At 49.1% G+C, this 26,510-nt stretch overlaps 2 protein-coding genes across 8 annotated transcripts; both read left to right on the top strand.

Moving 5' to 3' along the window:
* Positions 1 to 4,321: 4,321 nt before the first annotated feature.
* Positions 4,322 to 10,278, top strand: RPL37A (ribosomal protein L37a). The gene is made up of 4 exons (XM_006124727.4): positions 4,322 to 4,469; positions 8,343 to 8,471; positions 9,743 to 9,825; positions 10,118 to 10,278. The coding sequence occupies exons 1-4, from the start codon at positions 4,467 to 4,469 to the stop codon at positions 10,179 to 10,181; spliced, it is 279 nt and encodes a 92-aa protein (XP_006124789.1). The 5' UTR covers positions 4,322 to 4,466; the 3' UTR covers positions 10,182 to 10,278.
* Positions 10,279 to 13,706: 3,428 nt separating this feature from the next.
* On the top strand, positions 13,707 to 25,759 carry LOC102445901 (uncharacterized). 7 transcript variants are annotated; one of them, XM_075933023.2, is made up of 7 exons: positions 13,736 to 13,835; positions 14,586 to 14,747; positions 16,163 to 16,245; positions 17,019 to 17,119; positions 18,198 to 18,347; positions 23,059 to 23,228; positions 24,781 to 25,759. In XM_075933023.2, the coding sequence occupies exons 3-7, from the start codon at positions 16,171 to 16,173 to the stop codon at positions 24,921 to 24,923; spliced, it is 639 nt and encodes a 212-aa protein (XP_075789138.1). In that variant the 5' UTR covers positions 13,736 to 13,835; positions 14,586 to 14,747; positions 16,163 to 16,170; the 3' UTR covers positions 24,924 to 25,759. The 7 variants fall into 7 exon arrangements, with proteins under 7 accessions (XP_075789141.1, XP_075789138.1, XP_075789139.1 ...); XM_075933024.2 differs by having other exon boundaries at positions 13,741 to 13,835; positions 14,626 to 14,747; XM_075933025.2 differs by having other exon boundaries at positions 13,747 to 13,835; positions 14,629 to 14,747.
* The last annotated feature ends 751 nt before the right edge of the window (positions 25,760 to 26,510 follow it).

Here is a 26,510-nt window from a genome sequence, read left to right as displayed (position 1 = left end):
AATTTGAATATTACTCATTGGGACCCAAGTGGTCCCGAACTAGGGAATTTGCCGGACTGGGGACGTCAAGCCTCTGGCTCTCCTGTTGCTCCCCTCCTGACTGCAGCCTTAGCCACTGCGCTACTTTCAGCACGTCTGCTCGGCTCTCCTGCCCCCAGCCCTCCTGGTGGGGCTCTTCTATGGGCTGCTGGCCCCACTCTGGCCAGCAGGGCTCCCTGCCCGCCGCCAGGCTCCTCTCCAGGTCGCTGGCCCAGCTCTTAATGGCGGGGCTGTGGGCCCCAAAAGTCAGGGCTACTCTCCAGGCCAGTCTTCCTCCGGCCACGGCAGAGCTCCCAGCCCACGGCTGCTAGTCCCGCTCTGGTCAGCGGGGGCACTCCGGCTGGTGGGGCTCACTGCCCCCAACCTACTGGGCGTGCAGACTGCCAGCAACCTCTGCAGCGGGAGCTCGCCGGTTGTCCTACAGCATCTCTGGTCCTGCCTGACCACAGATGTTGCTGGACCAGAGAGTCCCAGACCATAGAGGTTCAACCTGTCCCCGTTTATGCGTCCAAGGATCACACGTTTTTTTGCCAACAGTTTTCACTGGGAGCTCTTGCCCATCTGATTATCTACCGATAGCTAAGGCCTTTTCAGAGTCACTGCATCCTCAGAGAGAGTCCCCAGCCTGTAACTATAGCCTGTGTTGTGGGGGGTTGGTTTTTTTTGGTGAGGGGAAAATGTGGGTATCAACGGAGAAGACTCTTTGCTGACACCCCGTTTACCAGTTGATCAAGATCACTATCATTTCTTAATTAAACCAAACTGGATTCTCCTATTATAAGTATTGACAGAACTCAACAGCACTGCTAGTCCATTGAGTTTGGATTACTCGAGCATTCCCTTCATGGATCGTACAACACGGCCATCTCTTCATAATCTTCCACATAGCACGGTATTCAGTTGCTGGGTTTGTTTTTCTTTGGATTTTTTTTGAGAGAGAGAGAGAGAGAAATTCCATGTTGTTTGTGGGATACTTTCTGAATCCTACAAATTCCCTTTTTTGATCTGAGGCTAGGTCTAGACGACGGGCAGCTGCTATTTGCGTAGCTTTTTTCAGTCGCTTTTGCGAAAGAGGCTTTTCCACCATTTGGCCCAGTCTAGATGGGCCTCCCCTTTAGGCGGAGCCCTTATGCCTTGTGAAACGAGGTATTTCTGAAAAAAAGCGGAAGAGGAAATCATTCCTTGAATGCGGCGGGGTTTTTGCGGGATAACTGTAGCCTGAAGTGAGGGACATTGAGGCCTTATGTGTATGATGATCAAAGAATGTTTTTTTAAAAATCCAGTTTGGGGGTAGGGGGTGGGGTAACCTAAGAATTGTTATAAATTATCAGTGACTTTTTGTCTCTTAAAACTCCAAATTTGCTGTTCCCCTTTTTATCGTTCTTGTATCTACTGTGTTCTTTGATTTTTCTTAACAATAAAACCAGCTAACCCCTCTATCCATTTTTGGTTCATGGGCTTTTAGGCTAGGCAGTCAGAAATCTGCATTCTGTGGCTAAACTTCTAATCCAATAAAATCCACTGTGATCTAGATCAATTTTACTGTCTGGATATGTGCTGTATCCCTGCATTAATGTATTTCGACAATATTTTCCAAATGATGGATCATTCCAGCTCAAGCTGCAAATAAATCCCATTTTGTGAGTTTGAAGGCTTTAGATAACCCTATTATCACAGGACAGATTTACCAAATTTAGCTGCATAAAACTGAAAAGCATGACAGATGTTTTGTGTGGGACTCAAAACTCTGGGAGGGAAGTAATGCTGAAAGTGTCATAGGTAGCTTTGCAGCAGCTGAATCCTTGGATTGTCGGCATGGAAGCAGAAGTTTGCTTTTGTGATAACTGCTTGTATATCCTGATTCTTTCTCCTCCCTCCCCCACCATAGCTTTTGTTAGATTAAGAAAGATAAATATTCAAACCTTTTTCATCCATTATACCTGCTGTGTCTTTTTATATGTGTTAGAGGTGTCCGTCTGTCTGTGAGTCCGTTTGTTTGAGTGCCTCCTAAGCCAGGTGTGGGGAACTGTTTTTGGGTCGGAGGCCACTGACCTGCAGAACAGGCAGTCAGGGGCTGCACACGAGAAGCGGAGGGACTGGAGCACCAGTGCATGCTGTCCAGTGCTCGAGGGCAGGACCCTGAGCCTCGGGGGTCTGGAATCAGGCAAGCCAGGGCTTTAGGTTCTGCACCTCTGCCTTAAATGCTAACAGCTAGGACCACCACATTTGGTGTGCAGCTTCCTCTTATCCTAACTTAAGAACATAAGAACGGCCATACTGGATCAGACCAAAGGTCCATCTAGCCCAGTATCCTGTCTGCCCACAGTGGCCAATACCAGGTGCCTCAGAGGGAGGGAACAGAGCAGGGTATCATCAAGTGATCCCTCTCCGGTCACCCATTCCCAGACAAACAGATGCCAGGGACACCATCCCTGCCCATCCTGGCTAATAGCCACTGATGGACCAAACCTCCATGAATTTAAAGCAAAGTCAGGGTTTGGTTGTGGCAGGAAAATGGGATGTGCCTGGAATTGGATTGTTATCCATACCATGGAAAGGAGGGGATTGATCAGAGGGACGCGATACTGCACAGTCACCACAGGGGGCAGCAAGCACTGGGGAAAGCTGTCCCGCAGCGTGACCAGTGGGGGCAGCCGCACCAGGAAGGGAGTGGCCAGCTGGGGATGGCTTGCCATCTTGCCAGCCACCGGCCCAGGTCAGTGGACCCCGCTCCAAACCCTTCCTTAGCTGGTCCTTGGCTCCAGTGCTGAACCGGTGTGGGAGAAGCCCCACCACCACGGCCATTCCCCCTGGAGCACCACTAGGGCTGGGCAGTACAGCTCCAGTTACCTACCCCCAGCACCCACAGGTGCAGCACTGTCAGGCCACCCAGTGTGGCTGCATCGGCAGGCCTACACTCTTTCCCCCGTACCTCTGGGGATTGCTGGTGGGAGGCCTTTGACTTCCCCCTCCCCTTTAGCCAGACCTGGGCAATACCAGGCAAGTCTTCTACTATGTTATCTCCTGTTTTCTTAACTCCACTTAGCTTTAGATCATAGTTTTCTAATTGTACATTTATTCATGAGGTGACATCTCTGCTCACTGATGGCAATGAACCTGTTTCCTGTTGAATGGTCTTATTTGAATCTACTGATTGTCTTCTCCTTTTGTTCTTTCGTGATAGCCTCTCCTCCACCCTCTTGTCTGTCATGCCGCTAGCTAATCTGTATAAATAGGATCAGATGTATCACAGCAGACAGTTGGGTGGTCACACCTGGGGTCCTGCCAACTGCATGGGTTAACGTACTGAGGGGGGAAAACCCATAACCCAACCTGCACTTCTGTGGGAGGAAGATCAACACCTAAGGTTTGGTGTTGGACTCACCACTTAATATTTATTCAGGAAAGAAGTATTGGTCATAAAATTATCCTGCATCTTTAAAAAACCAATTGTAGTCTTTGACCCTATAATAGTGAGGTCAACAGCTTGCCTGCATGGGAAACAATGAGGCAGGAGGCTCAAAGCTCTGGTGTTTCAGGGCATATGATTAACTCTGACTGGAAGAGGTTAGGAAGAAAATTTCCCTAGGGCAAGGTTCTGTTATTGTTGTCCAGCGTGGGCGGTCTTGTTCCTTCCTCTGCAGCATTGGGTATTAGCTCCCGCTCAGCTAACACACAAGAGTAGGTGGACAAGTGCTGCTTCTACTGCAATTCCTCTGTTCCTGAAATTAAAGGGCACAATTAAACTTGCTATATTGTTGTATAGTAGTGTCTGTTCTAATTCTCTGACTTTTCCTTCGGCTTGTCTTTGCCTTGAATTCCTCAGCACTCCCCTACTGCTGCTAGTGCGACTGTTGAGTGAGAGCAGAGAAGTAGGCTTCAGGCTACGTCTGTCTCCACGCAAGGGCTTTTAGCGAGTACACCAGTGCTCACGTATCCTCTCTGCTGCTATTAAACCGTCGCAGAGGTTTGCCCCACTTTGGAGCCAGGGTATTCAGCATATTGCCCCTGTGTACAAATGCCTGGCTCCTACCCCAGGATGGTCTTTGTACAGAAATGCAACGGGGGGGTTCCACCAAAGGCTGTTGCTCGCCTAGCGTGTGAAGGGGAGACGGGGGCTGAGCACCAGAGGGGGGCTAAGCAGGGTAAGAAAGTGGGGCTCCTCCCCCTTCTCAAGCAGGCCTGGCTGGGCCTGACCCAGCAACGTGTGTTCCCTGGAACAGCTGCAGCAGAGCTCCTGCTCCCTCGAGCAGGTGCTGCAGCAAGGCGACGATAGAGTCGCACACCCCCAGCGGTGCAGAGCGCCCCACTCCGCCTCGCGCTCCCATCCTCTCTGTGGTTCGAGCCCTCCTTCCTTCCGGTCCGGGTCCGGGTATCGCGCCTGCGCAGGAAGTGCCGCCTCCTTTGCGTCCAGGCCCGGCAGGAAGATGGTGAGTGTGGCGGAGGGGGGCCCGGCTCAATCCGCCGCCATCCGCCCCGCTGGCCGCCCCGACCGCGCGGGCGGGGGCCGGAGCCGGTGCCGCGAGGCCTGCGCGAGCGGGGCGGGGGGCAGGGGCAGCCGCAGCCCGATTTCCCTGCGTGGGAGGGGGCCGGGCAGCGAGGGCAGGACCCGGGCCGCGGAGGCGGCGGGGGGGGGGGGGGAGAGTGACAGGCCCCGGGCCGAGCAGGTCGGGGTGGGTGGGGGAGGGTAAGAGCTAGCGCAGCGGTTCCCAGCTGTTTTTATGTCGCGGGCTGGCAGACCCGGGCACAAGCTGTTGGCGGGCCAAAATATTCATTGGATTTGAATATTTGCATATTCATTCCGCAGATAATAAATAGGCAAATAAAATGGAACTAGTCCCAGCCCCCAGAGTCCTCGGACGCCCCAGTGCGAGCCCCTTGCTCCTTAGAGCCCTCCAGCACTAGCCCCGCCTCCAGAGCCCCCCAGTATTAGCTTTTCCCCAGAGCTGCCCAGCACTAGCCCCGCCTCCAGAGCCCCCCCGTATTAGCTTTGCCCCAGAGCTTCCCAGCACTAGCCCCGCCTCCAGAGCCCCCCCGTATTAGCTTTGCCCCAGAGCTGCCCAGCACTAGCCCCGCCTCCAGAGCCCCCCAGTATTAGCTTTGCCCCCAGAACTGCCCAGCACTAGCCCCGCCTCCAGAGCCCCCCAGTATTAGCTTTGCCCCAGAGCTGCCCAGCACTAGCCCCCCCCCCCAGCCCCGCCTCCAGAGCCCCCCAGTATTAGCTTTGCCCCCAGAGCCCCCCCGTATTAGCTTTGCCCCAGAGCTTCCCAGCACTAGCCCCGTCTCCAGAGCCCCCCAGTATTAGCTTTGCCCCAGAGCTGCCCAGCCCAGTACTAGCCCCGCCTCCAGAGCCCCCCCGTATTAGCTTTGGCCCAGAGCTGCCCAGCACTAGCCCCGCCTCCAGAGCCCCCCAGTATTAGCTTTGCCCCAGAGCTGCCCAGCACTAGCCCCGCCTCCAGAGCCCCCCAGTATTAGCTTTGCCCCAGAGCTGCCCAGCACTAGCCCTCCCTCCAGAGCCCCCCACTATTAGCTTTGCCCCAGAGCTGCCCAGCACTAGCCCTGCCTCCAGAGCCCCCCAGAATTAGCTTTGCTCCAGCACTAGCCCTGCCCCAGAGCCCCCAGTGTCTGCCTTGTCCCCCTCACCTAGCCCTGCCCTGCCCACCTCACCTAGCCCCACATTGCTACCAGCTGGACCATGCTGCCTGTGTTGGGGCTGCTCTAAGTGCTCTAAGGCTGTCATGCCCGGCTCCGTACAGCGAACTGCTTTTCCACCTCTGGGAGGAGACCCTGCCCTGCTCAGCACTGGTTGGCTGAGAGGTGGGGCGGGACATGCCTCTCCCAACAACCGCGGTGGGAGGGGAGGTGCTGGGTGATGTACCCCGGCCCCCAGAGCCGCTGCGGCCCGGCAGCCAGCGGTTCGCAGCCTGGTGGTTAGGAACTGCTGAGCTTGGGGTGGGGGGAGCCATTAGCCTGGGCTGTAGGGGAAGGGCCTGGGCCACAGGGAAAGGGTATTGCAGAAGGAGGAGGGCAGGGCCTGGGCTGAGTGAGGGCAGGGGGGGATAGAGCTGAGGGATTTGGAGGAAGCAGGGTAGGTAAGTGTTTTCCTTTACCTGCTGGCCCAATTTGCCTGGGGTCATTCCTCGCAGCCCCCTTCCCATTACTGGGTAGAACCCCGCTACTGAAGTTGGGGTGCCGGGAGGGGGTGTAGACAGGTAAACCTAATAAGCATCATCCTTACCTGCATTTTGCTTCAACTACCCCAGACTAACACGGCTACATTTCTATCACTATCCTTACCTGGTGATGCTTATGGGTCACCAGTTAACCCGCGCCTGGCTGAGCCTGCTGTGTGGCGGGGGGTGCTCCAGGGGCTTCTAATCTGTGACATGGTGGGCCAGTTAACTGGTTAAACATATAATAAATGGGATTTTACTTCCCCGGTGGTAGCTTTCTCTTGCCGTCTCTACCTGATTGTGGGCTGGCGGGTGGGTCAGCCTGCATCATTGCATTCCCTGAGTCTGGCTGTCCGGTGATCAGGATGATGATGAGAGCCAGGAAACAGGTTCGCAGCACTGAACTTCGCTGTTGGCTCATCTCTGTTGAGTTCTGACAGTGAGAAGGTACCTTGGGAAGGTACCAGGCACTGATCTCAAAGCTGTTCCCTTTATGGGGTTTTAGGGCAGGAAGAGGATCAAGGAGAACCCAGGGAGAGAGTAACAGATTCCTCTTTGTATTCTGATTTCCATTCATGTTCTTTGTAGGGATGTTAGATATCAGGTAATTGAATAGTTGAGTAACTACATGAGTTCTTATCGGTTACTCAACTATTCTATAGTCCCCAGGGGTGGGGCTGTCAGCCACGGTGCACTGGCCCCACTCCTGGGGAAATCCCCTGCTACTCCATGCTGCTGCTTCTGTATCATGGAGCAGCCTCTGTCTGTGGGGAGCTCAGGCCCGCTGCACCTGGCAGCCTCCCCTGCCTTCCCCCCTCTTAAGCCTGTTTCCCCCAGCTCCTGCTCCCTCCCCCCTTGCTGCCTCTGATACAGAGGCAGCAAGGGTGGGGAATGCATGTAGTTGATTAAGCCGAGGCTTATCCATTAATCCTATAGTTGACTGCATGTTGACATCCCGAGCTCTTTCTAGGCTTTGCAGAGGAAGAGAGGGTCTTCAGGAGATGTGAACGAGAAAGCATAGGCCCTGGTGTGCTAGGATTTGGGAGGTCATTCTGAGCCTGGGGTGTTAGGACTGGCAATCGAAGCTGGCATCCTTGAAAGCGTGAAGGGATTGATGAAGAATGGGTTTAGAGAGGAGACCTGAGATGGAGGCCAGAGTGGAATTGCAGACTTTGAAAGCAGGGGCTTGAAGTTTAAACTTGAGATGATGGGTAATGGCAAGACTAGTCAAACCAACTTGCTGTGTGAATCTGAGCAGGTCATGTAGTCTTTGTCTGGTTTTTTTCCCCTTATATCTGACTTGGAGATAAAAATACTTCGTTTTGCAAGACTTTGTCTGTCAGTGTGATCCAGAGAACATCTGCTGGAAGGCTCTGTAGACATGCGACGATGGAAACCTCATTTAGGCCCCAATTAGTGTTCCTCTAATCTTTTCCATCCACGTTAGGAATATAACCAGTTAACTGGTGCCCGGCCGGAGCATGCACAGTCGGCAGCCCCACAATTAACCATGTAGCCGACAAGACATTTATTGGTTACAAGGTTATTATTTTTATATGGGTTTTTTTTACGTCCCTAATCCATGTGCAGACTTTTGTTCCATTCATGTGCAGAATAGGAGTGAAAATGGTGATGCTTACCAGTTACAGATAACCACCAGGACGATTATGGCTGGCCCACTGCTGATGGTAGCTGCTCCAGCTAAGCTGGAACAGCCCTCCCACCCGTTTAACTGGTTAAACATGTTTTAACTAGTTATCTAATTAAATGGGATTTTACATCCCTAGTGCAGAATAAATGGCATGTGTGAATGTGCACCACCAATAGAAACCTGTAACCTAGCTGTGGGCACACTGCTAATCATCTGGGGGGCAGTTGAAATTCTCCTGAGGGACTACCCAAGTGCACAGCTTACAGGGATCTTGTCTGTGACTGCACTCAAGAACACTGATGTTTTTATACAGCATTTTTGTGGAACCTATTCTCTAAAAGTACTGTTACATAATTAATTAAAATAGATGAAAGCAGTGTGCATGTAATTTTGTTTTACTTCTTTGGCTGCTGTTTAATAAACCGCTAACCAGTCTCTGGTTTTAATTAAGCTATGTGTGGTGATTTCTATCCTGACAGGCAAAGCGCACCAAGAAAGTTGGGATTGTGGGTAAATATGGTACCCGTTATGGAGCTTCTCTCAGGAAAATGGTAAAGAAAATTGAAATTAGCCAGCATGCAAAGTATACCTGCTCCTTCTGTGGAAAGGTAAGAGCCCCAGGATTCACACCAACAAATTCAGAGGTTTACAGTGGTTGAAATTTAAAAATGGGAATTCTGCTTTGGATTTCTCCACCTCTTAATATATAACATGTTAATGACTGTCGATAAGTGTTGTTTGAATTGTGCACAACTTTCAGAGATCTAAAGGTTACGCCTTTTTGCAAAATCCCTACCTTTTCATGTTATCTGAAAAGATTTACCGTGTTTCAGGTTACATATTTTTGTGGCAATTCAGTTAACATAGTTTCAGGGTATTTTTCACTGTTGCATAGTGGTGCTAGTGAAAAGAAAATGTTAGACCTCTAATAAAGGGACATAAGATAAAATTATTCACTCTTCATGTACCTCTGGCTGTTAAAACCCTCAGAGGGGTAGCTGAATTAGTCTGTAACAGGAAAAACTTAAACAACAAATAGTCTAGTAGCGCTTTAAAGACTAACCCTGTAATTCTCAGGTTAAAACTCTGTAATCCTCAAGTTTTTCCTAGAAACAACATTTTAGATTCCAGCCTGGATCTCTTGAATTAGACTGGTATGAAACCATCTACTTGATCTCATACCAAAATTAAGTTTTGAATTCAGATCTCAGACATTTGAAAGACTACTCGCTCCGTGCGTTAGTAGTTTATCCACCAATTTCTGATTCAGATGCCTACAGTTAAAGTGGCCTCGTTCAAATGTGCTGAGCACCCTGTAGTATCTGCCTGAGACCACATTTACCCTACAGCCAAGATTGAGGCTCTGAGATCAATCCACCAGCAGTCGATTTAGCTGGTCTAATGAAGACTTGCAAAATTGACCACAGGGAACTCTCCAGTCAGTTCCTGTATACTCTGCTCCCAATGAAAAGAGTAAGGTAAGTCGACGGAAGAGTTTCTGTCATCAACCTGAACACCCAATCCCCCATAGTGTAGATCCCGCATTAACTCAACTCTAAGGTATTTTGACTTGAGCTACATTATTCATGTAGTTGGAGTTGTGTACTTTAGGTCGACTTAATGCAGTAGTGTAGACGTTCCCTGAGTAAATGCTTTTACTGAAGTTGGCCTATGTCAAGAAATCTGGAAAGTCTGCTGTCTTCATATTTCTTCTGACTCTGGTTGGAAATGGTGCTGTTGTGAAAAGTTAACATTTATATCCTGTTTTCATTGAGTTGTTTTTGGAATAATATTGGAAGGTCATTCATTTGGACTGAACAAAGATGTCTGGTTTTCTTGGTTTCTTCGATTGAAAGCGTATAAACACTTTGTGTTACAGACCAAAATGAAGAGGAAAGCTGTAGGTATCTGGCATTGCGGATCCTGTATGAAGACAGTAGCTGGTGGGGCCTGGACCTATAAGTAAGGAAACATATCTAACTTTGTCTGGTAGTTGAAGCAAAGTTTAACATTTTTGTTGCTTTTTTGATGACTTGTTTAATATCAGAGTCATCAAATTCAGAATTTTTAGCGCAGTTTAGAAATAGCTACGTATGCTTGCTCCGTCTCAGATGTGTTGTGTCATGGGATATTAAAGTGGAATTGGACCGAGTAATAACTGCTTCTCTTCAGTTTGTAAACTTAAATGGATGGGGAGTACAATGGATTTGCTAGTTGCTTCACTGCAGGAACGACACGATGTTTTTTCTTCCAGCACCACGTCGGCAGTGACAGTGAAATCTGCCATCAGAAGACTGAAGGAATTGAAAGACCAGTAGAAGCTTCTACCTGTTACCATGATTCGTACTTTCCTTCTCCAGCGTCTGAAAATCTCCGTTATCCTTTTGTCAATAAAAAGGGTGTAGTGGAATGGAATCCTGTTTTTTCTTCTGTACAGAATCCCATCTAGTCTTCTGCACTGTGGTTGTGAATCTGCTTAATTGTAGGCTATAGTATTGTGGAGGCACTCACAGCAAGTTTTGTATCTTTTTTTTTACAGTCCTGGACACATCATCTTTGGAGCTACTTCTGATGGTGCAGTGTCAATCAGCACCATTCCACTGCAGTTCTATTAATTGAATGACTCAGTGGGCTGTGCGTGTTTTTAAAAGTCTAGGTAGGCTCTAATGTGGCACCTTGAGAGTTGTGGCATAGCTGTAGTCAGTATTCTGTATTTCTGAGGAAATCTTAAATGGAAGGGGTGAGATGGTATGGGGAAAGTGAGAGAAGGGGCAGAGCTCACGTGCTTTGGAACCTGAATATAGGTTCTCTTCGCACCCCGCCAAGTGCTGCTTTTTTGGGAGGTGGGGGTGTTCCATAGCATTGAGGGGGGACTAGCCCTGTTAAGAATCCGTATGGAGTAGGAATTGAAATCATGAAGAGCAGCTGTCCTCCCTCACTCCTGACTGGATATGAACTGCACTGAGCCTACCATAGACAGTGGGCTGCCATTGTTCGCGTTGTGTCCTTTTCTGGCAATTGATTCCCCTCAGAATTGTATGCTCCCTACCCAGCCCTCTCTTGGACAACACGAGTTTATATCAAGTCCATTATTTCTTTAAAAAATAGCATGCATGCAACTTGCCATACCAAATGGAATTTCCCAAGCGCTTCCATTTAAACACACTGAATTAGATAAAATAATAAAAGTGCTGCTGGTGCCTAGGTATGGGCTAGTCTAGACTCCCACACTGCATTGATACAGCTGCAATGATACAGCTGTGCTGCGGTCGTCGCTGGCGAAGATGTTATGCCGATGGGATTACTCCACCTCAACAAGAGGCAGAAACTGTTAGCGGAAGAGTATTGCCTGGCAACGCCGCATGTTGTGAAACACTACGTTACTGTAACTTACATTGTTTGAGGGGAGCTTTTTCGCACCTGAGTGACGTAAATTACATTGCCTTAAACGATAGTGTAGACAAGCCTTATCGCATTCAAGCACCATGTCTCACCCACCATATGCTTCCAGCAGTCTTACTGATCAAACTTCTTAGGTAAGCCCTCTCCCAGAGTTCGATGAATGTTTCCATGCTTGTCTGGTGCTATGAACATGATGGGCAGGAGGATAGAGGGGATTGTTTGGTATGTTCATTTGTTTTTTGTCTCAATCCCTCGCTTGAAAAACATTTCTAGCTGGGCAAAAGAAACGAAAGGTTGATTGAGAGAGATGATCCTGGCTGCTTTCCCTCACCTGTCTGAGCTTCCTTTACCCCCTTCCTGCTTGCTGCCTCTGTTTTTTGCTTAAATGCAAATTAAGCAGAATACACACTCCTTAGTAAGACACAGAGACACTGTTTGCGAGCCTCAGCTGGAACATATTAATAACACCATACAGTAGAACCTAAACTTCAAATACATTGCCACACATATTTTACCAGGACAATAATGACCATCAAATTATATTTTCAAATACAACCTCACAAGGCATAGTCTATACTGAAGCTAGTGAGGAGGTTGTGTGAGTGGTCGACCATCTCTGTGGGCCACAAAATTGGAACCAAGAAGCTCTCCTAGGATAGGGTATTTGTGCTAACTGTGCTTGCGTACCTAGAATTGGTGGGTTATGCTAATTGAACTGTAGCACTGCTCTACTTGGATGCAGAGGTAGTGTATGGCTCTCATAGCTGATGTTGTGTACAATCAGGGTGGCTACGTCTACACTGGCCACAATTTCCGGAAAATGGATGCAAATCAGGTAAGTCAGGATAGGGAAATCTGCGGGGGATTTAAATATCCCCCGCGGATTTAAATAAACATGTCCGCCGCTTTTTTTCCGGCTTGGGGAAAAGCCGGGAAAAAAGCGTCTAGACTGGTGCCATCCTGCGGAATAAAGCCCTTTTCCGGAGGATCTCTTATTCCTACTTTGAAGTAGGGCTTTGAAGTAGGAATAAGAGATCCTCCATAAAAGGGCTTTATTCCGGAGGATCGCGCCAGTCTAGACGCTTTTTTTCCGGCTTTTCCCCAAGCCGGAAAAAAAGCGGCGGACATGTTTATTTAAATCCGCGGGGGATATTTAAATCCCCCGCGGATTTCCCTATCCTGACTTACCTGATTTGCATCCCTTTTCCGGAAATTGTGGCCAGTGTAGACGTAGCCGGTGTGTCTAGACTACAGGGTTTTGTCGACAAATACTGTCGACAAAGCTTCTGTCGACAGAGCGTCTACACTACATTTAGTTCTGTCGACAAAGCAAGCTGCTTTGTTGACATGGCAGTGTAGACGCAAGGACAGTTTACATGCAATAACGCTTTCTATCGACAGAACTCTGTCAACAGAAGGCGTTATGCCTCGTGAAATGAGGTTTACCAGCGTCGACAAAACTGCTGAGTTCTGTCGACGTTATGTCGACAGAACTCAGCGGTAGTGTGGACGCAGGTATAGTTTTGTTGACAAAAGTCCACTTTTGTGGACAAAACCCTGTAGTCTAGACACACCCTCAGTACCCATCTCAGTTCACATGTCCTTTATGTCCTCTCTAATACCGGTAGAAAAAAATACACAGCTGGAAACCAGTGAAATCTGGCAACCCTGTGCATGGGCAACAGTAGACAAAATGTCTTGTGGGCTACACGTAGAACCCCAGTGGGCTGCAGGCTGCCCACCACTGCTCTATCCAGGGATGGTTACAAGAGTGAGCAAGGTGTGAATGCCGGGCTACCTTGTGTGTTACAGTGCAAAAATGAATAGGGATGTTACTTTCTTTTTTACGTAACTCAAGCACTGGAGACACCCAAGGAATTTAATAGGCAGCAAGTTTCAAAGGATTTCTTCACACAACCCAGTCACCCTGTGGAACTGAGGGCTAGGGGATGTTGCGAAGGCCAAAAGTGTCCCTGGGTTAAATAACAGAGCTACATTCTTGGAAGATAGGTCCATCAGTGGCTCTGAGCCAGGATGGTCTGGGAGGCAACCAGTGTTCCCTGTGAGCTGAGTGCCCCCCAGGAGCGAGTCAGCTGATTTAACAGTGCCTGCAGCCTCCCACAGACAGCAGCGTGTGTTTCGATTGGTGCACATCTGCACGTCTTGGTGCACATAAAATTTATTCCACACCTGGAGGGAAGCCTGAGTGACGCCAAGCCGCCGACTGCCAAGTGCTGGGGCTGGCTGCGGGCAGGGGGGCTAATTGCCCCGGGGGGCAGGCTCCTGGGCTGGCTGCGCCATTGGGCTGCAGTGCGCCACTGGCGGGGTGAGGCTGCTGCTTCCCAGAGCGCCCGGCCCGCGGGTGAGCCGCCGCCCAGCAGGGGGCGCCAGCGGCAGGGCGGGCTCCCCGGAGCGGCAGGCGCGCCCCGTCTCGCTGGTGGCGGCCGCGGCGCAGGGCGATGAGGTCACTGCGAGCGGCGCGTTTGAAACGGTGGGAGGCGCGCGCGGCGGGCGCTCCGGTGGGGGTGGGGGATTGCTATGCAAATTAGGCGTATGGGCATTTGCATGCGGTGAGTGACGGCACAGTTCGGCCCGTGTCCTCCACTGGGGGAGGGGGCTGGGGGGGAGAGAGGCGGGGGAGGGGGACTGGTGGGGGGAGGGGAGAAGGCGGGGGAGGGGGGTTGGTGGGGGGAGGGGAGAAGGCGGGGGAGGGGCTGGTGGGGGGAGGGGAGAAGGAGCGGGGGAGGGGGCTGGTGGGGGGAGGGGAGAAGGCAGGGGGGGGGGGTGGGGGGACTGGTGGGGGGGGGAGGGGAGAAGGCAGGGAAGAGGGGTGGTGGGGGGAGGGGAGAAGGCGGGGGAGGGGGTTGGGGGGAGGGGGTGGGGGGGAGGGGAGAAGGCAGGGGAGGGGACTGGTGGGGGGGGGAGGGGAGAAGGCAGGAAAGAGGGGTGGTGGGGGGAGGGGAGAAGGCGGGGGAGGGGGCTGGTGGGGGGAGGGGAGAAGGCGGGGGGGGGAGGGGAGAAGGCGGGGGAGGGTTGCAGGTGTGGGGCTGGGGAAGTCAGTGGAGGGTTGCGGCAGAGGGACCAGAATATGGGGGTTGGGGTGGAGGACGAGGGCAGAGGTCGAGGGTCTGAAGCTTGGGGGTTTGGATAGAGGGGCTTTGGAGGTAAGGAGGTAGCTAAGGGAAGCTGGGTTTGTGGGGTTGGCTGAGGCAGGGGAAGCTTTGGGGCTGCTGAAGGAACAGGGTTACAGCTGCTGAGCTGGGGCCAACCCTGGGTCTCCCCCAGCTTCTGCCTCTTCTGCCACCTACTCCTCTTTCCAGCATCCCGCCTGACTGCAGTTCTCCCCATGCCTTGGTCCAGCAGGGGCGCAGTGAGACGGGCTGCTTGGCTGGCTGGTTTTGATGGGATTTGATTATGACCCACTAGAGACCAAGCTAAGTCTGGACTGCTTGTTTTTCTGGTGACCTAGGAAAGATTTGCAGGTAGGTTTCTAGAGGAGAGAAGATAATATGTTTTCGGCTGTTGTTCTTGACAAAGGCCTTCCTCCCATTGAAGTCAGTGACAACAGGCCATGAAAGCTCAATGTTACCTGCAGGGATTTTGTTTACTCAGTGATGTGCCACCACTACTTTACCAAGTGATCTGACGAGTTATATCCCTTAGCCTGAGAGAAACTCATTGATTAGGGAATTTTGCACCTGCAAAAGTGAGACTGAAGAATTTAGTCATTTCTTTTCCTGTTTGAACACCAGCACTTCCTTAATTACAGTAACTGAATGAGGAGCAGCCATGCCACCTGGTGAACAAACATGATGCACTTTGCTGAAAATACATAAACTTTACTACTGGAGAGTGTATTGAGGGCAGGGCTAAGTGGGGTCCTTGTGGTTAAAGATGGTTTTGCTGTATCTTTTCATAGGAATTACAGGCGGTCCCCGGGTTACGTACAAGATAGGGACTGTAGGTTTGTTCTTAAGTTGAATTTGTATGTAAGTCGGAACTGGTACATATTGTAGGGGAAACACTAGCCAAACATTTCTCCAGAGCTCAGTTTTAATCTCCCACACCTCATTTCCCTCAGTCCTTTATTCTCAAGCTGAGGTGTCTGCTGAGAAAAGCTGCTCCGTGTCTCCTTGGTCTGCTGCGGGGGGGCGCTAGCTTCGCGTCTCCCTGGTCTGCTGGGGGGAAGCAGCTAGTGCGGGGTTGCCTCACCCCGTTTGTAAGTAGGGATCCGATGTAAGTCGGATCCATGTAACCCGGGGACTGCCTGTAGTTTAAAGGTCTGACCCTTGGTGCAATCTGGTCAATTTCAAAAGCAAAAGAAATCTGTTCTTCAGATGTTCTTTCCATGAGCTTCAGGGTAAGTTGTTTCTGGCAGGGATGATTTGCCAGGACCCAGTGGTTTGAGCTTCTTTGGAGCCAGGAAAATCAGCCCAACTTATCTTTCATTGAGGTGGCTGAAAAGTCCTTAGGGGGGGCTGCTGCATGACACTGAGGCTGTATCTATACTGGCGCGATCTCGCGCAGAAGCGGCCGCTCTTGCGCAAAAACTTGCTGTCTGTCTTCACTTGCCGCGTGTTCTTGCGCAAGTAAACTGACGTTCTAAGGTATGAAATTGGGGCTTCTTGCGCCAAAACTCTGACACTCCCGCTCAGGAATAAGCCCTCTTGCTCAAGAGCTCTTCCAGAAAAGGCCAGTGTAGACAGGCAACATGAATTTCTTGCTCAAGAAAGCCCTATGGTTAAAATGGCCATCAGAGCTTTCTTGCGCAAGAGAGCGTCTACATTGGCATGGATGCTCTTGCGCAAAAGCACATGCCAGTATAAATGCTCTCTTGTGCAACTACTTTAACGCAAGAACCGGTGTAGACGTAGCCCTTATGTATTTCTTATTACAGTGTCAGAGATGGAAAAGGTACAGTCCTACTTAACGAGGGATGAAGATGACTTGCTCTCTGACCTAAGCAGTGCGGACCTAGAGGTAAGGTTCTGTGAACTGGGTAATGCGTTTCATTATGGTCCATATGTGTGTGGCTTTCCTTACAAATCTTATTGTTAGTGGTTTAAACAGCCTCTTGACTGTTGAATTAGCACCCGGCTGACGAGTGTGCTCAAAAACACGTCACCTCTACTTGCTGTTGCCATTCAGCATGGCCCTGTTGAGGTGACCTGCTCCCAAGCCCGTGCTAACTCCATGACATAGACTTCTCCTGGTTTAATGGCAGTTAATGTTATAAAAATATTCATTGAAATAAAAATCCACAGGACTAATGAGGGTGTGACCGACCACACCCATTCCATGTGGCGCTCTGTCCCCCTTTGCTGGTGGCTGGCTCACATGTAGAGGTTGATGATCCTGCTATCGTTTTGGCTAACAGAGTTGGGTCTTCTATGTCAGACACTAGAGGCTTTCTGAAACAGAGTTTGACAACCCACCCCCAGTCGTAGTGCTCTGTGTGTTTGAAGAATATATTTTCCCATCTTCCCGTGGTATCTGAGTAGGAGACTGCTATCTGCTGGTAAAGTTCAGCTTTGCTGATGTCTCAATTTTAATTGGTAGTGAGACTATTAAGGTGCATTTTCACCAGCACAACTTTGGAAAAGGAAAAAACTAGAGGCTTCAAGGCAAAAATAGAGATTTTTTTTTAAAAAAATTATGATTTGAGACTAATACCAGAGCTTTCAAACTCCACCTAGCAAGTCTGGCTTGTTCTGTGTTTACTTGAATTTTTTCCCCTATTTTTGCCTTTCCAGATGTTACTGTCATTCCTGGTAGGCAAGGTGCATGAGAGCGAAGTGAAAGTGAGCACAGAGAAGGATGAGATCATGAGACTTGAGACAGAAATAGCACAATAGTAAGTCTCCTAATAAGTCTTTTAACATTTCTCATTAAACAGCATCGTGGTTAGCTTTATGTTTTAATCACGACTTGCAGACTGCAATGTTAAGTAAGAAACCTCTGTGTGTTGATTTAATGTCAGTGCCATATCACAAGGTCTTTGATTGGCAGGAAGCTTTCTGTAAATGAACGTGAAAGGGCTTTTTACAACACACCAGGGTTCCCTCTAAGCTGCCCGCCTGCGAGGCTGTGCACAAGAAAAATGTCAGGCTTGCTCAATTCGCCTGCAGGGGCGCACGGCAGTGCTCACAACCGCTCACTTTGCTGCTGGACAGGAAGGTGAGTGGTGGCGGCAGCGGCCTGGTGAGTTCTGGCAGGGCCATGTGGTGGCAAGTGGCTGGCCTGCCCCACCCTCATTTGCTCCGGCTGGCACCAGCGTGCAGGAAAGCTATCTCTCACTGGCCCCAGTTCCAGCTATGGCGGGCAGGACACTGCAGCCCGGCTGGAACCAGACCTGCCACGTGGCAGGGGAGTCACTGGGCCCTGCGCCCCCAACTGCAGCCAGATGTGCCTCTCAGCCGACAGGTAGAACAGAAGGTTTATTAGTTGACAGGGACACAGCGTAGAGCAGATTTGTCAGCACAGTAACCAGAAGCCGTCAGCACCATCCATCTCTGGGAAAGGGCCCCGAAAGCTAGGGCCCGGCTCCCTTCCTGCTCCCCAAACCAGCCCAGACTGCCCCACTTCCAGCAGCCCAGCCAGGCTCCTTCTCCGGCCTTTGTCCTGCTTCCTAGGCAAAAGCTGTCACCTGGTCTCACTTTCTCCTGGGCTCAGATTACAAGGGTAAGTGTGTAAGTGTGGGAGGCTATCACACCCAAAATTCCTATCCTGGTACAGTGCTCCAGGAAACTGAGGCACATGCACCAGGTCACTATAGGACAGCAGAACTCACCTGCAACATACCGGCATGAATAAGTTCCCCACTCCGTCACATGTGGGCTAAAGCAGTTTTGCCATGTATAACGAACACCTAGTGTGGTCAATGGAACAGTGACTGGGAACAGAAACAATGCTTTTCTATTCTGCTTTTGTAGCGCCACAGAAAGAGACAGCTGTCTACCTCTGGTGGCGCAGATTGTGCATTTGCATCCACTACTGGAGGAGGAACACAAGACTCGAGAACAACTTCAGGCTGTTGCATCTGAGCTGAAAAGACTGAAAAAGGATATTGCTCAAGATACCAGGTATGGATATACCCAGGTCGAGCAGAGGGTGTTTGGCTTGCAATATACTGATAGGCTGTGTCTAGACTGGCAAGTTTTTCCAGAAAATCAGCCGCTTTTCCAGAAAAACTTGCCAGCTGTCTACACAGGCCTCTTGAATTTCTGGAAAAGCACTGACGATCTCATGTAAGATTGTCAGTGCTTTTCCGGAAATACTATGCTGCTCCCGTTGGGGCAAAAGTCTTTTTCTGAAAGACTTTTGCGCAAAAGGGCCAGTGTAGACAGCACAGTACTGTTTTCCGCAAAAAAGCCCCGATAAAATGGTGATCGGGGCTTTTTTGCGGAAAAGCACGTCTAGATTGGCAAAAAAAGTGTTTTTGCGGAAAAGCGTCCTGCCAATCTAGACACGCTTTTCCGAAAATGCTTTTAACGGAAAACTTTTCCGTTCAAAGCATTTCCGGAAAATCATGCCAGTGTAGACATAGCCTATATAGAGTGATTAGCAGGGCACTAGTGTGGCCTCTTCAAAGATGGTGATTAGACCGGTACATGTATCACATCAGAGCGGGTTATATCGTTGACACAGGGACAGTACGAACGCTGGAAGCTTAAGCTGGTTCATTAAATGAAATCAAATAGTAGCATTTGAGCAATTAGTGTCTCTTCCACCAGGGCATGAGAGAAAACAACCAGAGGGGTGGGCTAGCTGGTGACCTGCCAAGAGCCCAAAGGCTGCCCTTTATGTGCCTGAATGATTCAGTTGTGGGCTGGGGTTGCAGCTGCAGGTATGTGATGTTCTCTCTGCTTGGGTAGTGAGGTGATATTGCCAAGTGGACTCTGTCGGGTCTATTGCTTGTCCTGCTTTAAAGGCCAGCTGGCCCTTGCTCTGGACTAGGAGACTGCTGAGAGGTTGGTTTCCTTTGACTAACTGTTTCTTTTTCTCCCCACAATATAAACAAAGCAAGACCCTGTGGCTTAGCATAAGCCAGTGGCTACTAATGATGCAATGTTAAACTTGGGAGGCTGTCTTCTTCTTTGAACTGTCCCTATGAATCTTCCATTCTTCAACCGTTTTAAAGCATGGTAGGCGGGAACAATCAGATTCACTTAGACCTCAGAGGTTCTTTGTCGGTTCATGTATCAAAATACTGCAGCAAAGGGCACGTTGGAAATGTCTGAGAGCATTGATGTGCTCTACCATTTGCAGCAAGGGTCACAAGCTTTCATCTAAGGCCAGAAGAATTCTCCCCTTTCCTCTCCCTCAATTGCAGAGGGAGTCTGCCAGTGGGGTCGATTGCCATTTTAAATAAGGGAACATGTACAGCATATTTCGGAGGCAACATTTTTAGTTCCCTGCATTTCTTTGCAAAGATGCTGTGTCGGATCCTGGTTTCCTTGTGTATCAGCTTTGTCTTGCTTGCAAAGTGGCAGGAAAGCTGTCCTAAAGAGTCAGTCAGGGATTTCCCCAGAATAAGGGAATCTCCCGGTGGCATAAATCCGTTTCTAGCTGGCTGTACACAGCCCCTTCTACTTCTCTCCTTCCCTTTCCCAACAGGTGAAGGAGGCATGTCAAGGTGGAGGGGTGTGGGCTGAGGGCATGGCAGGTGGTGGGACAGGTAGGACTTAAGCACAGGTTTCTCTGTCTTTATAGTGGTCCCTAAGAGATTGCTGTTGCCAATGTGATTTTGAGCAGGCTCTAAGTTACTAGGGTCCATTTTATATACCCATGAGTTGAGAAAAGACTTAGCGCTATCTTCCCATACTTTCTCCCCGGCTGTGCCAGGCAAGCTCAGTTCAGCTGGGTTCAACCTGTTTAACTGTTAGGTTAATACTTCTTAGCTTGCTTGTTCAATCAGGCGTCAACGCTAACCTGGAGAATCTCTAACCTGCCATCTTTGGAGAAGAAACTGTACAAATGGCACATTCCTGTTGCTCAAATTGCTCCTTGCAAGTTTACAGAATTGTCTTGCTCAGAGGAGTGACAAAAATAAGTCTTAACGCCTCCTTGTTTTGCCAGGCCAGCACAGTTAGGAGAGGGAGTGCCGGATTCTTCCATCTTGTTCATCAGAATTGTTTACAAAGTTGCACTTAATTACCCCTGAGCAGCCCTGCTGAATGCAGTGAGTGGCAGATGTGTCACTGATGGCTGAGTTTGGCCTTCAGAACTCTTTTACCAGTTGTGATATTTGAGGTGGAAAGCCATAGCCACCCAACAATGACTGTCGGGATACGTCTATACTGCAACGCTATTCCGGGATACCAGAGCACCCTGAAATAACTATCCTGCATCTTCCCAGCAAGCCCATTATTTTGGGCTCGCTATTCCAACATCCCTGTCAACCTCATTCTAAGAGGAGCAAGGGACGTTTCAAAATAGCGCTATATTTCAAAATTTGGTGCTGTGTAGACCAGGCTGTGTGTGTTGAACTGACAGGGGGAAAAAATCCTATAAGTTGTAAGCTGTGTGTGTGTGATCTACTGTCTGAGAGAGAGTGCACACAGAGCCCCACAGTACCATTTTTGCAGTCACATTTTAGAGTAAAATGGCACATTCAGATGAACACATCAGTGACCGACGGTCCTAGTTTGGTGTGTGGTGCTCTGTGCTTTTATTGTATTCTGGCCCTACAAAAACCCCAAACGTCCATCATGTTGCTATGTAAACCCTGTGGGGTTTGTGGGAGAAAAATCAAATAACTCCAATTGTGTCTAAGGGGGGACTGTGCAGGAAATCAAAACTCTCTCAAAGAAAACTGCTGGAAGGGCTAAAAGTTATCCAGGCCTCTCTCCCTGTAACAGAGAGAAATCATCTGAACTCTAATCAAGACCCTTACAATGCCTCCTATCTCAACTTCATGGAGACTCCTAGTCTGTCATAAATTGCCATGTAAACTCTTATCTTTGTCACAGTTTGCCTTGTAGACTCCTCACTCAGATTCTCATGTGCCTTTGTACTGTAAAACTGACTTCTAGCACTTCTGGTGTGAACAGAAACGTCTCAGAGTACTTCTGCTGAGACTCTGATATGTTAAAGAAAACAATCAACAACTAAACTGTCTGAACATACTGTATAAAGGATCCCTGAAACTCTCTCTCAGGGCTGCTGCTGCTCTCACTTTGGTAGCTGTCAGCCTGCATGCATGCATAATAAAGTTTTCCTTCTAGATGTCTCTCCTGCCTCACTGCTTTGACCTCCATCCTCGGATCCTTCTGGGGACTCTGTACCCCAGGGGAGCGAGATTTCCCCAACAGGTTGGAGCTGCCTTTTTTTATGCGGGTGTCCAGTGACTAGGTCTAGATGTTGACTGGCCTTGTAGGCACTACTGCAATATAAATGATTCGTCTACGGGACTTATCTGCCCTCACTCCTGTTAGGATAGTATCTGAACAGCTCTCTTCACTGTATTTATCCTCACCTTCCTTTGTAGCAGGGCCATGCTGTGATCTCTCCAGATGAGTGCCAAGTCCCGCTCATCTCACAACCCATTCGTAGAACAAACCCGTTCGTTGATGTCTCCTACAAGCACCTCCGTGCTTTCCCTTATGCTGTCTCTTATGTCTCCCTCTCCCCTCCCCCGAAATTCTTAAGGTCACCCTTTTATCCTCCTTCCAGTCTCTCTTGGGGACCGTCTTCGCTGTGATGCCTTTAGAATGTTTCCATGTGTGATAACAGCGAGATGTGGCACTCTGTCGTGTGAGCAGCTAGTCTGAATGAATAGAGCCCTGCAGATCTGAGGATATCTGCAATTTTTGTAACCGCAAAGGAGTCTATGAATGTAAGCAAGCATACGATTATCATTGTAGCACATAGGAGCCCCAGCCAGAAGCTAAGGGCTGTTCAGAGCACACAAACATTGTTGCCACGCCAGGCAACACTGTAAGTTTCATCCTTCTGTTGTATCTCATTGTTAAGAAGCTCTTCAACTCCAGAACTCTCATTTCCCCCTTTGTTTGTACAGCCCTTAGCACAAAGGGGCCCTGAGCTCTGACTGGAGACTCTAAGGATGTTACTGTAATGAAAATACCTTCTTCTGACATACCTGCTCTTGGGGAAGGGTGAGGTCTGCTGGGTCTATGGCCGCGTAGAGGATGTCAGCTAATTAATGTTTGTCAAGAGCTTTGAAGAGGAAGCGCTATGTAACTGCCCCACATTGCTGATATTCAGTGTGCAGGGCTGTCTTTCCATCACATCACACAAGAATTACATTCACACAGGAAAAAAAAAATAAACATGAATGGAACTTGTCAGAACTGCTAAATCCATCCTCGCTGTGGTGGTGTGGACGTTGGGTTGCAGTACTGCAAACGGCCTATTGGGGGAGTTGCAGCTCCACGAATCCTATGATTTACCTTTCCATTGAGACTGTTGCTCTTGAAAGACAGGTTGGACACTTACTTGGGTATCAAGGATATCCAGAGTTGTTTTAATTATCCATACCAAATCTTCTGGAAGGGATATTGGGCCACATGCTTCAAGAGCTTGGTCTAATCTCTAACTCTGAGATACCAGGAAGAGACCTAATGGAAGGCCGATTATCCCATGTCATCTATTGTAGGGTTCTTAGACCCTCTTCTGAAGAATTGGGACAGGCCACTTGTTGGAGACAGGACACTGGGCAAGAATGATCCAATCTGGCAATTCCTGTGTGCCTGTTTTCCTACAAGATTTGTGTATGTCTAATTGAATGAATAGGGTCAATTTACGTTAATTCTATTTCTGGTTACTTTTTAGTGAGCAGTCAGATGCTACCACATTGGAACAGTTGATAGCGGAATCAGAAACCAGGATAGCCTCCCTTCATCAGAAAGAGCGTATGTTCAAAAGCGAGAAAGCTCATCTGACTAAGGTACTGGAGTCCACCCAAAAAGCCCTTTCTGAGGCACAGACAGAAAGCCATGCAGGTAACTGACTTTGACCTTTGCTCGGATAAATGAAAGCAGATTTGTATTCTTGAGCTTGAGATTTTTATTAAATTGATGTTGTCATTGTGCAACCTAGTCACTTTCAAAAACTGAATTGAAAGTAGGTTCAAGTATGATGCTGTCCCTGATTCCCTCTGACAATTTCTGTAGTTTCACAAGAGTATTTTCTTTAAAACATAATTTCTCTCCTTTGTGGCTTCCTGAAAGACTCCCCAAAATGGACTCTTGGAGATTGCTGGTAACAACATTTAAAAGAATATTTTTTTTAACTTGAAGTGTCCCCTTACTATCTTAACTCCTGTGGATGATAATAGCAATGCACAGAGCTTGGATCCACATTGAAACTTCCTCAAAGATCTGAGGTGCTTGGGTCTGATTTAATCACGTCCATATTTAGTCTCTGTAGAAGAATTCTGTATGGCTCCTTTCTTGATAGAACCGGAGTGTGATTCTTCCAAGTACTTTGGAATTATAATACAATAACATGGTTTTAGGATCTCCTTGAGACCATGTACTTAGCCATGTCCAGACTGGAAGGCCCAGTAAGGCTCTGCCTTTTGGTGTTAGGCCTGACACCAATATACACCTTTGTCACTTCTTTTTCAAATCCATGGATGTGCTGTGTTAAGGTTGGCTGAGTCGGATGTACAGAGCGGTGGTTCGCAATGTGGCCAAGATAGTGTCTTCTCCAAAAGTCAAGATCTGTCCCTAGCAAATCAATTTTTAAAAAGCCTGTCAACCTTGTACCCCCCAACTAGGGGCCAGTTGATCCATGGGTCAGCTGAACTCACTCTTTTGAGGAGATAGGGCTTTGCTGTCTGTACCCCTTCTCGTGGAAGGTATTGCTTGTAGTGGACAAGTCAGCCGCAAGTGTCTTGAAATTGCAGACCTAAATGGCCTATTGCTTTTTACCATTTTTTACAAAGGCAAAGTGGTAGTTAGGCACTAACCTGATTCTCTTACAAAATGATACTGACTTTTCCTCTGTTTAAATCACTCTCTGATTTGCCCCAAAGACCCATTGGTGTCCGGGGCAGTCTTAGATATGCACCCTGCATGTCAAGACCCATTAGCTACTCACAATTTTTCAATTTTAGAACAGGCTATTGGTGGCCATCCGAGGAAAATCCAAAGATCAAGCCATTTCTGGGTGGAAAAGATCATGCATCCAGCCATATACATGTTGGGTGCATTCATCTGGGGAGATACTTTCTAGCACAGCAGCTCTCCTTGGTGTGCAGCTCCTCTGACATCATTACGGCTGCTGCCTGGAGTTCAGCTCACGTCTTCATGAGCAGCTACTTGGCAGTACCGGGATGGGTGGGGGACGCTTGTCTTTCCACGAGTGGCTGTGGCAATTGTCCTTCAGCCTCATGCCAGAAAGGACACCCAGGCTGCCGTGGTTTCCAGCTCTGAGCACTCTTCCCCGATTGCCTCTGTCAACATTCCCCTCCCCTGATTACCCCGAGAGTTACCCCTACCAATCTGCCTGAAGAAGGAAGGGCCTAACGACTGCCTTTCCTCTCCACAGCTGATCAGGAGCTGCTCTGCTTGCAGAAGGACTGTGCTGGGCAAGCTAATGTGAAGTCTTTGGAGGACACCGAAGCTGACAGACAGCTGGATGCCTGCGTCAGACAGCTGGGAGTGTTAAACCTCCTCCCGAAGAAGAAATGAAGGGCTGTGTCCAGCAGGGGGTGTTGACCAGCAGGCCTGCACTTTAGAATTCCACTTGCAGCAAGGCAAGTAGGCTTGTGGCTACTAGTACACGGAGCCCCTCTTGCACATAGATGTGCTGGGATAAATAGCCTGACAGCTCTCCAGTTGGGTTCTTGTTCAATCGACTCACCTGCCAGCTGTCCATTGGGAAATAGCAAAATAATTTGATTGGGGGAGGAGAGGGGGGGAGAACAATCTTGTCTTGCAGCGGGGACCTGAAGCAAAATCCGCTGTATGATGAAATGTGTTACTCACCACAGTTCGGATATGCCTGGTTTTATTTTCATAGTTCTTGAGACTAGCCCAGTGGTTTGTCATGGGTGACAGGGATGCAGGGACTAAAGGAAAGGGATGATTTAAGAAGGCCCATTTCAGCCAAACTCTCCTTGCGTCAGGCGTTTCCACGTCCGCTCACCCCGGTTTGTGTGGTGCCTCCTGCACAACAGTATAGTTCCCTTTCCAACTGGTAGTCTAATTTTCCTCTTTAGATAGGGCATAGCCAGTCTGCCAAAGCACTCCTGTTACTATCTTGTTCCTCTTGGACCCATTGCCATTCATTATACTGGAGTGCCTTGAAGTTTCTCCATATTGAAAGTGGGGTACCGCCAGGAAATCTGTGAAGATTACTAGGTGTATGTGAAGTAGAACTGGAGACAGACGCCACTTGCTGATCTGGAAGCTGACCAGGGACTATGTACAAAATTGTGGCTAGCGGTAATTCTGCAGTGCGGCCAAAAGCTCTGAGCAGACATGTTTTTGCATAACTTCAAATTAAAGACAACTTTCTTACATAAGCAGCAGCTTTTTAATTCAGTCCGTTGTCGCCTGAACGTGCTGAAAAGCCCTGCACGCCAGCGGCTTCTCCTGTCATCGCTAAGCAGCATGGGTGAGCCGCTCACAAAGATGGCTGAGGCTGTGCAAGGAGGATGCTACAGAAATTCAGCGGCATTCAGCAGGGACCCTGCAGCACTTCCCACATGGCTATGCAGCAGTAGTTCTCCACCTGTGACCCAATCAGCGTGCAGCTGCGGTCCATGTGACATCCTCAGGGCCATGCAGGTAGTGCGGGTGTGACCCCTGGTGGTTGATAAGTCGAAATCCACTGCTCTATTGGGATCACAGTGGACACCACGTGGTAGAACCTGGTAGTGGCTTAACTGTAGCCAGGAACACTGTAAAATAGGGTTGTAAACAAGAAGGGGAAGTACTGTTTTTAGTGAAACTACAGCGGAATCTTTAGACAGGCACAGGGTAACTGCTCTCATTAAGAAATAGCCTGGCCCATTATTTGTATTCTTGTAGAGTCTATAAGCCTCAGTTGTGGACCAGGATGACCGTGTGCTAGATGGTGTACAAACAGGACAAAAAGATGGTCCTGCCATAGGGAGCTTACACGAATCTAGTGTTCCTGGTAGAAACTGCCATGGGATCTCTAATGAATAGTTGTGGTTCCATCGCTCAGGCCTTTCCAACCTCTCTCCTCCCCCCACACCCGTGCTATTCTTGAGTATTGACCTAGTGCTGCAGCTCCAAAAAGGAAATACC

The sequence above is a fragment of the Pelodiscus sinensis genome, chromosome 7 (genome assembly GCF_052426305.1).
Source record: "Pelodiscus sinensis isolate ZL-2025 chromosome 7, ASM5242630v1, whole genome shotgun sequence".
NCBI lineage: Eukaryota > Metazoa > Chordata > Testudines > Trionychidae > Pelodiscus > Pelodiscus sinensis.
This window is presented reverse-complemented; position numbering and strand designations above follow the sequence as displayed.

Excerpts from the sequence above, each read along its gene's own strand:
- RPL37A (XM_006124727.4), top strand. Across the intron at positions 8,472-9,742 it reads CCTGCTCCTTCTGTGGAAAG|ACCAAAATGAAGAGGAAAGC; the intron begins GTAAGAGCCCCA and ends TTTGTGTTACAG. Across the intron at positions 9,826-10,117 it reads GGTGGGGCCTGGACCTATAA|CACCACGTCGGCAGTGACAG; the intron begins GTAAGGAAACAT and ends TTTTTCTTCCAG.
- LOC102445901 (XM_075933026.2), top strand. The coding sequence starts at position 16,171 with ATGGAAAAGGTACAGTCCTACTTAACGAGGGATGAAGATGACTTGCTC. Across the intron at positions 16,246-17,018 it reads TAAGCAGTGCGGACCTAGAG|ATGTTACTGTCATTCCTGGT; the intron begins GTAAGGTTCTGT and ends TTGCCTTTCCAG. Across the intron at positions 17,120-18,197 it reads GAGACAGAAATAGCACAATA|CGCCACAGAAAGAGACAGCT; the intron begins GTAAGTCTCCTA and ends CTGCTTTTGTAG.